Source organism: Gymnoscopelus microlampas, assembly GCF_963454915.1.
Source record: "Gymnoscopelus microlampas genome assembly, chromosome: 1".
Taxonomy (NCBI): Eukaryota; Metazoa; Chordata; class Actinopteri; order Myctophiformes; family Myctophidae; genus Gymnoscopelus; species Gymnoscopelus microlampas.
In genome coordinates this window covers 59,388,197-59,400,924 of record NC_139962.1, presented here as the reverse complement: position 1 = coordinate 59,400,924, position 12,728 = coordinate 59,388,197, and the positions used below count along the sequence as shown (strand labels likewise).

The 12,728-nt window shown below is 41.2% G+C and overlaps 1 protein-coding gene across 5 annotated transcripts in view; it reads right to left on the bottom strand.

Annotated features, from left to right (window-relative positions):
- Positions 1–2,611: 2,611 nt before the first annotated feature.
- The window catches only part of mylk3 (myosin light chain kinase 3), a 51,906-nt gene continuing 41,789 nt past the window's right edge, over positions 2,612–12,728 (bottom strand). For 3 of the 5 annotated variants that reach the window (XM_084058111.1, XM_084058109.1, XM_084058110.1), the window contains 6 exons: positions 11,089–11,230; positions 9,071–9,141; positions 7,990–8,118; positions 7,232–7,384; positions 6,164–6,299; positions 4,966–5,279 (listed from right to left, as the gene is read on the bottom strand). In XM_084058111.1, coding sequence (XP_083914237.1) covers positions 5,202–5,279; positions 6,164–6,299; positions 7,232–7,384; positions 7,990–8,118; positions 9,071–9,141; positions 11,089–11,230 — 709 coding nt within the window. In that variant the 3' untranslated portion in view covers positions 4,966–5,201. Of the gene's footprint in view, positions 4,857–4,965; positions 5,280–6,163; positions 6,300–7,231; positions 7,385–7,989; positions 8,119–9,070; positions 9,142–11,088; positions 11,231–12,728 lie in introns of those variants that run through there. The other 2 variants (XR_014600825.1, XM_084058112.1) reach the window with 2 other exon arrangements.

Genomic DNA, 12,728 nt, shown 5'->3' with positions numbered 1-12,728 from the left:
CTATTTTTAAAGAAGACATTTGGGGGGGGGGGGTTGTGGAGTATTTTCCAAATCCACACAGATCTTGTATGGGGGTCTATGGCACAACATATTTTCAGAAGGGGGAGGTCTGCGCATCTGCGGACAAATATTAATTTGGGGGTCCTTGCCATGAAAATGTTTGAGAACAACTGGTTCAAACAACATTAGGAAACAAGGCCAAAAAAGCAACTACACTTTCAAGCAACTTTACAGAAAAATAATCCCAAAGTCGCTTATAATAAGCGGACATGGCAACTGTCACAGCGGAATTAGCGCACTTGCCGTGCGAGAGAGAGAGAGAGAGAGAGAGAGAGAGAGGGGGGGGGGGAGAGGCATATCACGGGATACCTCGATTAAAATGAATTGGAATAAACAAAAATGTATGTATTGGGTCTGACTCTGGAGATAGCATCCTAGTGAACTATCCTACAGTGTGTCAGCCCTTGTCGGGGATCAATCGTGTTGTGAAGACCACAACGATATTATGACAGCCGATTTCAAGGAATAAACTCCTGCAGTGTGTTATGCTTAACGATCAGATGACCCCCCCGACAACTTTAAGGTCCTGCAGTGTGTACTTGCCCTTAACCGATCCTGTGGGCTCACTCACACCAAAGCAGTGGTTCTCAAACCTTTTTTTAGCTTCAGTACCCCTTTCCCTGATTACTGAAGCTAAGTACCCCCTTTTTACCTGGCTACATTTAGCTGAGAAAACCACATCATACGATGCTATGAATGAATGATAAACCCACCTTTGAAGAATATGAAATGAGTGAAAGATGTTGCAATTAGTGCCGCCTGTGCAGATGTATTTTGAACTGTGACCATTAGATTTCAGTAGTTCTGGCAGTTTTAATTCAATGTTTTAAATAATGTGCGAATTAGAATGGTTTTCTATTCAATAACATTTGTGTTGGTCAGGGTTTTGATTTAATTTGGTTTAACACTTTGCAGATCAGCAGGTTAACACAAAACATGATGTTGACCCCCCTGTTGTACCCCCATGTGAAAATGTTTTGTGCCAGGGACCCCCAGAAGATTAAAGATTATTCATTTTTGATATTTTTCAATAAAATTACAAAAATAGCAGATATACAAGCTTGCTGTGAACTTGAATATCTGCTATTTTAGAATAGCCAACGTATAAATGGACAAAATGATTGCGATGCTATATTAACTACTTTTGCTGGCGACCCCCTGGAGCCCCCCAAAGGACCCCACTTGAAGAACCAATGCTTTGTATTTTTTCCTCTTTGACCAGACTGTCTGTGAATAATCCACCTTACGTGTAAGAATCATGTTGCTTTATCGCTGCATAATATTCCCGTTCCATTAGGATGTCAGAAACGGGTCGAAAACATATTTTTGGGACGAGTTAAATACAAAATCTAATTTCCCTGTTGTGCAAAGGATATTTTTCAAAAATGTTCAAACCTTTATGAAAAGCGGGCCGCCAGGATTTAAGTGGTTAAGGAAAAGTCATCTCATTAAAATGGTTACTATTTAAATGCATCCATGTATTGTAGATCATATACAAGCTTCACATTGAAACCTTCAGCAGTGACTAATGTGCCATTGCTATGGTTTCACCAACATTAAAGATCAAACCAAGCTGAAATTAAAACATAAATCATCAAATATTTAAGTTATTTGCCAATAAATGAATATATTTATGCAATGCCTTCGAGTCACCTCAATGATTAGTTTTATTCATGAGGCCAGATAATAAATACTGTATGTATTGAACTCCACTTCTTGACAAGAATTCACCTAATTCTGAAGTAACCTCACTGCCCCCTTGACAGTTAAAACTTAAAAGAGGTATTTGTTCTGACGCAAAAATAAACCAGTACATCATGCTGAGAGATTGTTAACTCCATGGTAAGCCTCAGCTTATACCTCTTGTGTATTATTATTTATTTTCATAAAATATTTCTATGTAACAGTAAGGCATGTCCACCGACTGTATAAAATCGCCACTTACAAACTCACGCACTGTACAGTATCAAAAGTGACTCGAACACGACAGACAGTCAAATCCTGAGTGTTCATCTCATTCTGAGAGTTGAAGTAACACTCAGGACTTCACACAGTGCACTCACTACTACCGTGGGTGTACAGCTGCAAGACAATGAAAGGTCACTGGGGGGCCTAGCTCACTCAAATGGCAAGGAATGGTGGCCTATGTTTGGGGTTAAAGGGTTAGTTCAGATTTTTTGAGTATTTTCTGTAGGAAATACTTACCATTAATGTAGTGGTTGCAAAGGTATTAATTGATTGCCTGAGTCCCGTGGTCAGAGTTATGGTCCGTTTCTGATAAATATGAAGTAGTTCCGGTAGATTAGTAGATTTGGTGGGGGCCACTCATTAAAAATAAATACATTTAAAAAACTAACGTCATTTGTATTGTTGACCTATTTCTACCATATAGAGCAGGTTTCGTTCAATTTCGACCCCTCTGTCACATGGTACTAATGTTTGTGTCCAGAATCAGCCTACTCACTCACAAAATATATGACACAAAAAATAGTAACATGTGACAGAGGGGTCGAAATTGAACGAAACTTGTTCTATATGGTAGAAATAGGTCAACAATACAAATTATGTTAGATTTTTTAATTCATTTATTTTTAATGAGCGGCCCCCACCAAATCTACTAATCTACCGGAACTACATTCATATTTATCAGAAACGGACCATAACTTTGACCACGGGACTCGGGCAATCAATTATTACCTTTGCAACCACTACATTAATGGTAAGTATTTCCTACAGAAAATACTCAAAAAATCTGAACTAACCCTTTAAAGCAGCACTATGTAACTGTCCTCTTCTACCCCGGATTTTAACCCAATTTCCTGCACAAGTGCTGACATTTTTACCATTGAGCTAATCAGGTTAAAATTTGTGTCAGATCCTGTGTCTAGGTGAGACATGACCTTGACATGATCTAAATGTCTCAATAGAAGAGCAGGGAGACAATTACAGGGAGACAACCACCCCAATTACAGAAGTTATATTGTAATAACATACTCTACCATACAGATTTGACAAAATTACAATTTATTCATAAAAAAAAGTGACATAGTGCCGCTTGAACTACTTCAGCCCTAGACCTGGTATATACTCATACAACTGATGACGATCCACAATAAAAAAGAAAGAAAGAATTTAGCCTACAGTATAATGACATATGACCCAAAATAGGGACACCGTGGTTGAGGTGGTTAATAACTTGTGAATGTTCAAAAGTAATAATATCCCTTTACTTATTATTACTCCCTGCTAACAGTAACAGTAACTCTGCTAACAGTAAATTACTTGTTAGAATACTTTTCCTCTACTTTGGCTAAATGTGTTACATTTACACTATCTTAGACATCAAGTGGATTTGCAGGTTGCTGATCCGGTCTGGGTCTCTAGAGCGGATACGATCATACGGAAATGGAGCGTGCATGTGTGTGTGTGTGTGTGTGTGTGTGTGTGTGTGTGTGTGCAAATTACCAGATGCAGTAGGCGATCGCTAGACCATATCACACTGGTTCATTTGGAATATAGACACCAAACTGTCCCCAGACACGTAGCCTGCTGCAGAGTGACACTATGGAACCTTTCAGCTCAAGCTTGCTAGTTGAGTTGAAAGAAAGCGTTTAAGGAGGTGGACTATGTCTCTTCAACTGTTGACATCTGGACAGCTAAACATAGCCTATAAAGATTTACCCGGTAGTTATAATCTGCTATTCCACTGAGTTTATAATGCATTATGACCAGTACTTATAAATGATATTATTATGAGTGTTATAATACCTTATACGTGCATTATAATACATTATGAATGGTTATAACGCATCATAGACCCAACGTTAATATAAAGTCTTGCCAAGGTTTCTATATAAACGATAAACGCAAACTAGTGGAGTTTACGGCGTGACAATGCTGCAGAGAGTGCCGTGGCGTGAAACTGTCTCAGTGGAGACGCATTATAATGTTGTTGGCACAGAGAACAAACTCAAATCAGATGAGGGACAGTAACTCTTTAAAGTTACACTGGAGTCCTAAACTTTCTGCGCTGTCAATGTCTGTTGGGGCACATAGGGCTACAGCGTAGCCCTATGTTTTCAATGTTTCCAATGGGAGCGCCACGTATTTACGATGTGCTGAAAACACCAGTATTGTCAGTAAATCCTCCCAACACGCCAAACGTGACGTGTCCACCCACAGTTCCTCCAAGGCGCGTGGACATGGTAATGGGTTACTTTTGGGGGAAAGAGTGACTGTAATATCATCACTCAAAACGTTAAAGTAATTAGTCACTCGGTACTGGGAAAAGTCTCTCTCTCTCTCTCTCTCTAGGTCGTCCTCAGACGAGCACTCCATCGTCATCCCGGTTCTCCGTACATCTGGCCAGCTCGTTGGTGCTTTGCGCTGCTGCATCTTTCTTGAGTACATCCACGTACGTTAGTGTGGGACGTCCTCGTGACCGGTGCCCGTGCGTTGGTTCCCACAGCATCAATGTGCTGTCTGGCCAGCTCTTGATGTCTTTGAGGCAGTGTCCTCCTATAGTCTCATTCTCCTGGCTGCTATTTTCTCGCTCGTGCCGTGGGAAAAGTAGCCTAACGATATTAAAAGTGACATGTTACTTATAACTCGTTACGGCCCAACACTCAATGGCACCTATACCTTAAAGGTTCTATATACAGTAGCACCTTCGTCAAATGGTGCTATGTGGAATTATAGGGGCCTAAACTAAGATGAAGAACCAGTGAAGAACCCTCTAAAGAACCATACAGTGGCTGAACAACTTCTTGGTATGGCAATAGTGTCGAGGCAGAAACCTCTTATCTCCATATTCTAACTTGACTCAAAAGCATCAAAAGTAGCAGATCTACAAGCTCGAAACGCGGCGCGAAGCGTCGCGTTTCGAGCTTGTAGATATTTGGACATATGAGGTTTCCACCCGACAGAGACGATATAACACCTCAGCTATAGCTGTTGCCAGGTGTAACGGCTAGTGGGGATACTTAAATAAAAACTCAAACTCAAACCACCTCAAAGAACCACTGATGAACCGAGCTGTTTTTGTGTGTGCTAGATGCGTAGCGACAGCATTCCCCTTTGGTGTACAAGGGACAAGACGGTATAGATGTGCGTCCTCTCGCTGTGGAGACCAAAGGTTTTCGTCACTCCGTGTTGACGGAGTGGCTCTGGGAGCAGAACCTCTGGAACCTGTTGGCAGCAGCGACCACGTTGAAATGTTTCTGCAACACAGAAGACGCTGTTCAGTTTGACCCGGTTCCACAGATAAATGTTAAGAAAAGAGGTACAAAACTCACAACGCGTGAGATGAGGCTATTTTCACAACGTTTGCCTTATAACTTTAGAAATGTGCAGATACCCTATATACATTATACTGTATGTTGGTTTGTTTACTGTTGAGTAAGAAAACAATGTGGCACATTAAGCTAATCATCTGGAGATCCTTAAAATAATGTTTGTCCCCAAGAGTATACAGTACCTAATCCTTTCAAGATGTAATGTGTTTATAAGGTCACTGAGACACATTTTTGTGGTTTGTGTAGGAAACACTGCTGGGTTTTAGTTCATTGTGTAAATTATCATCAGATACTCCCAAAAGGACAATGAGAGGATCCGGTTCTACATTTAGTATTTTAGAACCTTGGTTCTCAAAGTGGGGTCCGGGAACCCCCAGGGGTCCTTGAGGGAGTTCCAGGGGGTCCCGAGCTAAATGATAGATAGTTAGGAACCAAATGGACCCTTATGGGTCTGTAACTCTGAGAGTGTACAAATGGAACCAAATGGATGTGTTCCATTTGTACACTCTCAGAGTTAAATTAACACTGATTTTACAATATAAATTGGGGTCCCAGAGATAGAAATGGCAGTAAATGGGGGTCCGTAGCCTAATGCATGTCAAACTGGGGATTAAAATGGTTGAGAATCACTGCTAGAGCAGTACAAATCTTCTCTTATGGGGGTCCTTGCCATATATTTTCAAATGGGGGTACGCAGGCTAATAAGTGTGCATTTGGGGGTCCTTGACATGAAATAGTTTGAGAAGCACTGTTTTAGAATACTAAATACTATTTAGGAAAATTCCGTGCGTGTGTTATTAGGAGCTGACCTTCCACTGGTGGGCTGCAGCCAGGTAGCGCTGCAGTTTGACCTGGGACTTGAGCTTCACATGGTGGAGCTTGGCCTTCTCAGGCAGGTTGTTCAGCCAGCTGTGTTTCATACAGCCAGACGCACTCAACCGCCCGCTGCAAACACAAACACATCGCTTATTAGTTGTATGACAATGAATCGTCACCTAAAACAGGGGTTCTCAAAGTGGGTGCCGTGACCAGGGGGTGCCAGAATACTTTGATAATATTTGGAATTTCATCAATATCACTTCAGTTCAACCACTTTTTCTATCTACACCAAATCTCTTCACCAAAAATAGTGGTGACCCGTTGTGAGCTTGTAGATCTGCTATTCATAGGTATGTCGGGGTTCAAGGGGTTAAGCGTCAACTATGAAGTTATTTTGAATCTGTCCTAATGGAAAACAGATATTCTCTCAAGTTTTCCAATGTAATTCAGGGGTGCCGTGGATGAAAAATATATCTTTACAAGGGTGCCCTGAACCAAGAGAACCACTAAAATGGCATGACGGCGACATACAGATAAGCTCGTCCATAGCGGTGATGTCCATTGAGATGGACAGTTCACACACACTGTGTATATCAGTGTTAATTTCGACAGAACATTTTTATATAGTTTTAGTCATAGTCTTTTGAATAAAATTTAATTTAGTTTTAGTCATATTTTAGTCATCGACTAAATCGTCAACAAAAATGTATTTTGGCAGGCCTTGACGGTGTCGTAATGGCTGATTTTACACTTGGTTGCATGCTGAAAATAGCTCTTGTGAGCTTGTAGATCTGCTATTTTCAGAGCACAACACCCGAGCGCAACCAAACATAAAATGACTTGTCTTTTAGTTCTACTGGATCTCTTCTCCACTAGTCCCTCACTAACATTTAAGTCTTGTTTTTATTTGTTGACGAAATTGTCAATATATTTAGTCTTAGTTTTAGTCATCATAGCTTAGTTTTTATTTCGTTTTTCGTCAGTGAAAAAAGGGCAGCCGACGAACGTTTGTCGTCATAGTTTTAGTCGGCAAAATGAACACTGGTGCATATTTGTACCTTCTGGTATTGATGAGCAGTCTGGAGATGAAGTCCTTGGCTTCGGCGGAGACGCTCTCGAAGGCGTCGCTGTCGAAGTCCCAGGTGGCGTGTAAGATGTTGTTCATGGTCTCTGCGTCGTTGTCCCCCAGGAACGGAGACAAGCCACTTAATCTGACAACAAACATTGAATCTGTTAAATCGTTGCTGTTGGGCTTGTGGATCTGCTACTTTTGACCCTTTGAATTTGAATCCTGAAAAGTAACAGTTTTGGACATACTGTATGAGGTTTCCACCCGACAGAGACAAAATGGTGTCTGTGTGTGGTGGGTCGTGGGTGGTTGGCGGAAAGGAGTGGGGTGGTGTGGAAGGGGGTTTTATTTTGTAATTTGGATGTAATGTGTATATGTCTCTTTACTCTACATACAATACATTCACCCATTTAGACCTGGAAAGCCTGTATTGTTATACCTTTCAATATGTAAAAGTAACTGCGTCATTTTAGATGTTGCTACAGTATGTAGCAACGTGATTTATTTTAAATTATTAGAATAAAGAATTGTAGTTTTTCAGAAAACGTAGGTTAGGATTTAGAAGGCGTTTTTAAAATTGGCCTCAGGTCTAAATGGGTTGAAAAAATAAAAGTTGTGTCTGTGTGACTGTTACACTTAAAATATAATGTAAATGTAAACGTCAACTGTCTGCCATCTGCATACCGCTATTTAAATGTGTGTGTGTGTGTGTGTGTGTGTATGTGTGTTCTTGCTGCGAGCACTCACAGCATGTATGTAATCACTCCCACGCTCCACATGTCGGTCGGGAAAGAGACAAAGTCATAGTTGACCACTTCAGGGGCCAGAAACTCTGGGGTGCCAAAGTTCACCTTCAGCTTCTCCCGTGGCCGGTACCTTGGCGTGACGCACGCACGCACGCACGCACGCACACACACACACACACACACACACACACACACACACACACACACACACACACACACACACACACACACACACACACACACACAGAGAATGTGTGAAATGGATGTCATGGAATGCAAAGACTTTAGGGTGATCCTTTGTATTAAGGATAAGGATAATTCCTTTTAACAGGTCGTTCATGAAAGTCCTTGCAGTCTTGTTTCCAATGAGAACCTGTGAGCAATTAGGGGTTAAGAGTCTTGCTCAGGGACAAATTTCATTTCATCGACACATTTGCTGGCCTGGCCTGGAATCGTACCTGGGGCAACCAGGGCCTCTTGCTCCCTAGGCGGGCTCACTAACCACTCAGCTATGGCCGCCCCTCAATAATATAATATCATTATTGTTTTTTCAAAGCAGTGGTAATCTGGGCATATGTTTATTAGTGGAGGATTTCTCTGCTGTTCTAGTCACTACATTGCATTTAGATGTCACCAGACAATCAGTATAGAGGCAGAGATCTCTGATCGCCTGCCTACGCTAGACTAGTGTCCTATGTATGAGATACTGACACTCAGTGGCCTCAACAAGCTCACAACGCCTCACAACGCGACTATTCTCACAATATGTATCTGTGCCAAGCTAAATTGAATGCCTCAACTCAACTCCTACAATTGCAAGTGCTTGTCAGGGGGGGGGGGGGTCCCCAGATCAAATGTGATTCCTTTGGGGGGGAGGGTACCCCAGTTCAAATATGATTATTTTGCTATTTTTGGCGAATGGTCCTCTCAGAATAGGCATGCTGGGGTTTCAAGTGCACTGTAACTTCTGATCAGAAGTTACAGTGCATTTTGGTGACAGGCCACTGTCACCGTCATGCCCCCCTTTTTGGCCAATCAACATGAAAATGTATAAGATTACACGCGGTCAAGTGAGTACTTACTTGCGTGCGAGGCCAAAGTCTATAATCTTGATCTGGTTGCCCGTGGAGGTGACACACAGAATGTTCTCTGGCTGACGTGGAGACATGGAAATTGAAAAAAAAAACGGCAAAACATCCCATCAGGTCTTAGATAATGGTACAGGTCAGGAAAACTGCATGGCTGATGCTTTAACACACAGTGGGAGCGAGAATAGCGAAAATGGCAGATCTAAAAGAAAAGTGGCAATATCGGGGCCACAGCCAGAGGCTACGGCCGTTTGGGTAATTGGAATGGAAAGGTTAGGGAAACCCCCGGCTTAACAGAACAAAACTCTTAATTGAAACTGTGCCTGGTTATGAAGAGAATGGAATCACAGACAACAGACATAGTTGAAAACACGCCAGAGGCAGAGGTTATACCATCTGTAGTCTCTGGAGACAGACGTGTCGGATGCCACCGTTTTCAAGCCTTCCAAGATTGTGGAACAGTTATGCCTAATTTATGCTCTGACGTACGACGGTGTCCCGCGGCCAACAATAGCCCATATACAAGCACCGGTGACGCGCTGTGACTGTGAGCTTGTATATCTGCTATTTTCGGTGTCATGTGAAGTATGTGTCAGGAGCATCAGCTTTTACATTTCAAACAATACATAGTAGCACATGCAAATACCGCTTTTAAGCAGGTGCTGAACCGAAAGAAGACAGTAGTAAAACATGAAAGAAGTTCTGCAGACTATAGCTCCCTTAAGAGCAGTATACTGACACACTGGCCTAGTGTTATTTGTTTGTGAGGACATATTTTGTGTGTACTGTATGTTTTTATTACAGCAAAATGAAACTTTGGTTGAGGTTTGGGCTGAGACCTTAATGCTAAGATGTAACAACAAATATGCTATATATCAATTCAATATATCAACAATAATTGCTCAGTTGATTATAAATTGATAATTCATAATATCCTCCTCATTGTCTTACATTGCACAGTGAGGGTATCAAAGTCACACTTTCAGTGCATTTATAAATGAGCACAAATAAAGCGGATTCTGACAATGTATATTATAACAATACAAAACCCAACTACAAATGCCAACTACCAGTTAATTTTATTGAAGATCCAGATCCGGATCCAGTTCTGTGAATCCAGTCCGGGCCTTCTTCCTAATTGACAGTAGTACATTGATGTAGTAAAATGAACAGACAGTTTTATATCATATATATATTTTTTAAATGCAGAGGTTTTTCATTGGCAGAATCCGCTTTGTTTGCTTTAATTTATGTGCTAAAAGAGAGATTTTGAGAGTTGTGTCACAATGTGTGCGCAATGTAAGCCAAAGAGGAGACTATTTTTGGAATATCAATTTCTAATCAATGGAGCAACTACATAGATACAGTATACTATAGATATGTCTCACCAACATTTTGGAGTTACATCATAACTATGATAACTACACAACACGGTTCTGTGTGGATCTTATTGTACAGTTCACCAGGACCATCAGGGGACTGTCATGAGACCAAAGCGTATACTTATTAAGATGGTGTCTGTATGTTTAGCTTAGTCTGAAGAAGAGCATTCACACCAAACCGATGTGACCGATACAGTATGTCCATATTAGATATCCAGTTGTCCAGAACCACAGATCCAATACATATGCCCATATATGATCATGCCAATATATGGGCATATACTGATGACATCAGGGATCTCCATATCTGGACATAAAAGGGACAAGTACTGACAGATAGAGATCTCCATACAGTATATGGGCATAAAAGGGACACAGAATCAACGGTTACTCTGACAAAGCCCTCAACACTAGACTCAGACATACTGTATTGGTCGGATGGCAGTGCAACGTAGGTGTGCACCATAAAACAACACCTATAGCAAATATACAATAAAAACATTAAAAAAACACAAGTGATGTGAGCAGGTGCAAGTGCAACTTCCAATAGAATACCTACCATCAACATCAAACCATTCAGTAAAATGTCTAAAGACCTAAAGGAGGTCTGTATGAGTGTGTGAGTATTACCTTGAGGTCGAGGTGTAGGATGTACTGCTGGTGGAGGTACTGAACCCCCTCACAGATCTGTCTCATGAACACGATGGCGTCCATCTCAGTCAGCTGGTAGGTCTCGTCCACGATGCGGTCAAACAGCTCCCCTCCCTCCACGCTGGAAACAAACAGGGATGTGATCTGATTCACACCATGCAACACAAGTCCCAGGTCTGACATGAAGTGTCCTAGAACACTGATGCTCAAACTTTTCAGGCCGCGACCACCTAAATGTGAGCTTGTAGATCTGCTATTTTCACAATATTTATCCGTGGAACCGAGTCAAACTAAATGTAATGCCTCAACTCCTACAATTCCAAGTGCTTGTCAGGGTGGGGGGTCCTCAGTTCACATATGATTATTTTGGTGGGTTCTAGAAGACCTAACCAGCTCTGACAGAGATCACTGCAGAAAGCTGAACATGTCTTCCAAATACACCACGCTTTCACCACCCTCTTAACTCACTGAGTGCCATTAACGTGTTTCACGTGTTTTTACCGGTATGTCGCTGGGTGCCATTAACGTGTTTCACGTGTTTTTGAAAAATTAGCATAAAAAAACAACAACATTTTTTTTTTTTTTTAGAAACATGTTCAGAACCCAAGATATCATCATCTGAAGATGTGCAGCTCCATCCACTCCTTGTTTAACTTAGAACTGAAAAAGGCTGTATCTCGCTTCCTAAGCACTTTTTGTTTTCTGTGAAAAAAACTCTGGCACTGGGACAAAATAATATTTTTAAAAATCTGGCAATTATGGCACTCAATTGTACTACCTAGGAGTATGTAAAAGAACAAAAACAAATAAACAAAACGTTAAAAAAAATAAAAAAGTTCTGGCACTCAATGAGTTAACTTGTTATAACGTACATTTTTTTTATTTTTATTTTTTTCTAACTTCATTGAAGTCTTACCCATGGAATCCACAAAAATGTCACAGCAAAATTAAAGGTAGAGCTAGAATATCTAGACAACAATATCTGTTTTTTATATACAGTATATATATATATATATATATATATATATATATATATATATACACACACACAGAGTAAATATATATATATATACACACACACAGTATATATATATATATACTGTCCTAGTATAGGGTAGGTAGGTAGTGGTACCCTCGCAAAAAACATTCTGTAATCCTGGTCACTATACTGCCTCCCCCTGGCCAGCCGCGACGCCTGATGGAGGGGAAAGGAACTGGTTGGAATAACGTGTTCCTTCCACGCGCTACGTCCTACCGGGGAAACTCCCCCCTGTCAGGTGATAAGAAGCGGCCTGCTCACTCCTCATGCATGAAGGAAACATGAGCTCAGTTCGAGGCTCTCCCCAGACTGGCAGAGGGAGAGTAGTGCCCAGGATTCTAGCTTAGGGATTTGGCACTGGGTGAAAAAATGTGTTACAAAAATCGTGGGATTTTTTTTTTCAAACATACAGTGAATGTACATAGTAAATATGTTTCAAGGCATTCAAAAGCTATATTTGCAATGCTCTGGAAGTCTCTACAACAGTTACATTCGGTCAAACAGCAGCCAGGAAATACTACTTCGACTTCTGCTGTCACGCCTTGAGTATGGGAAATGTGGGAGGCGGGGCGGATGTAGC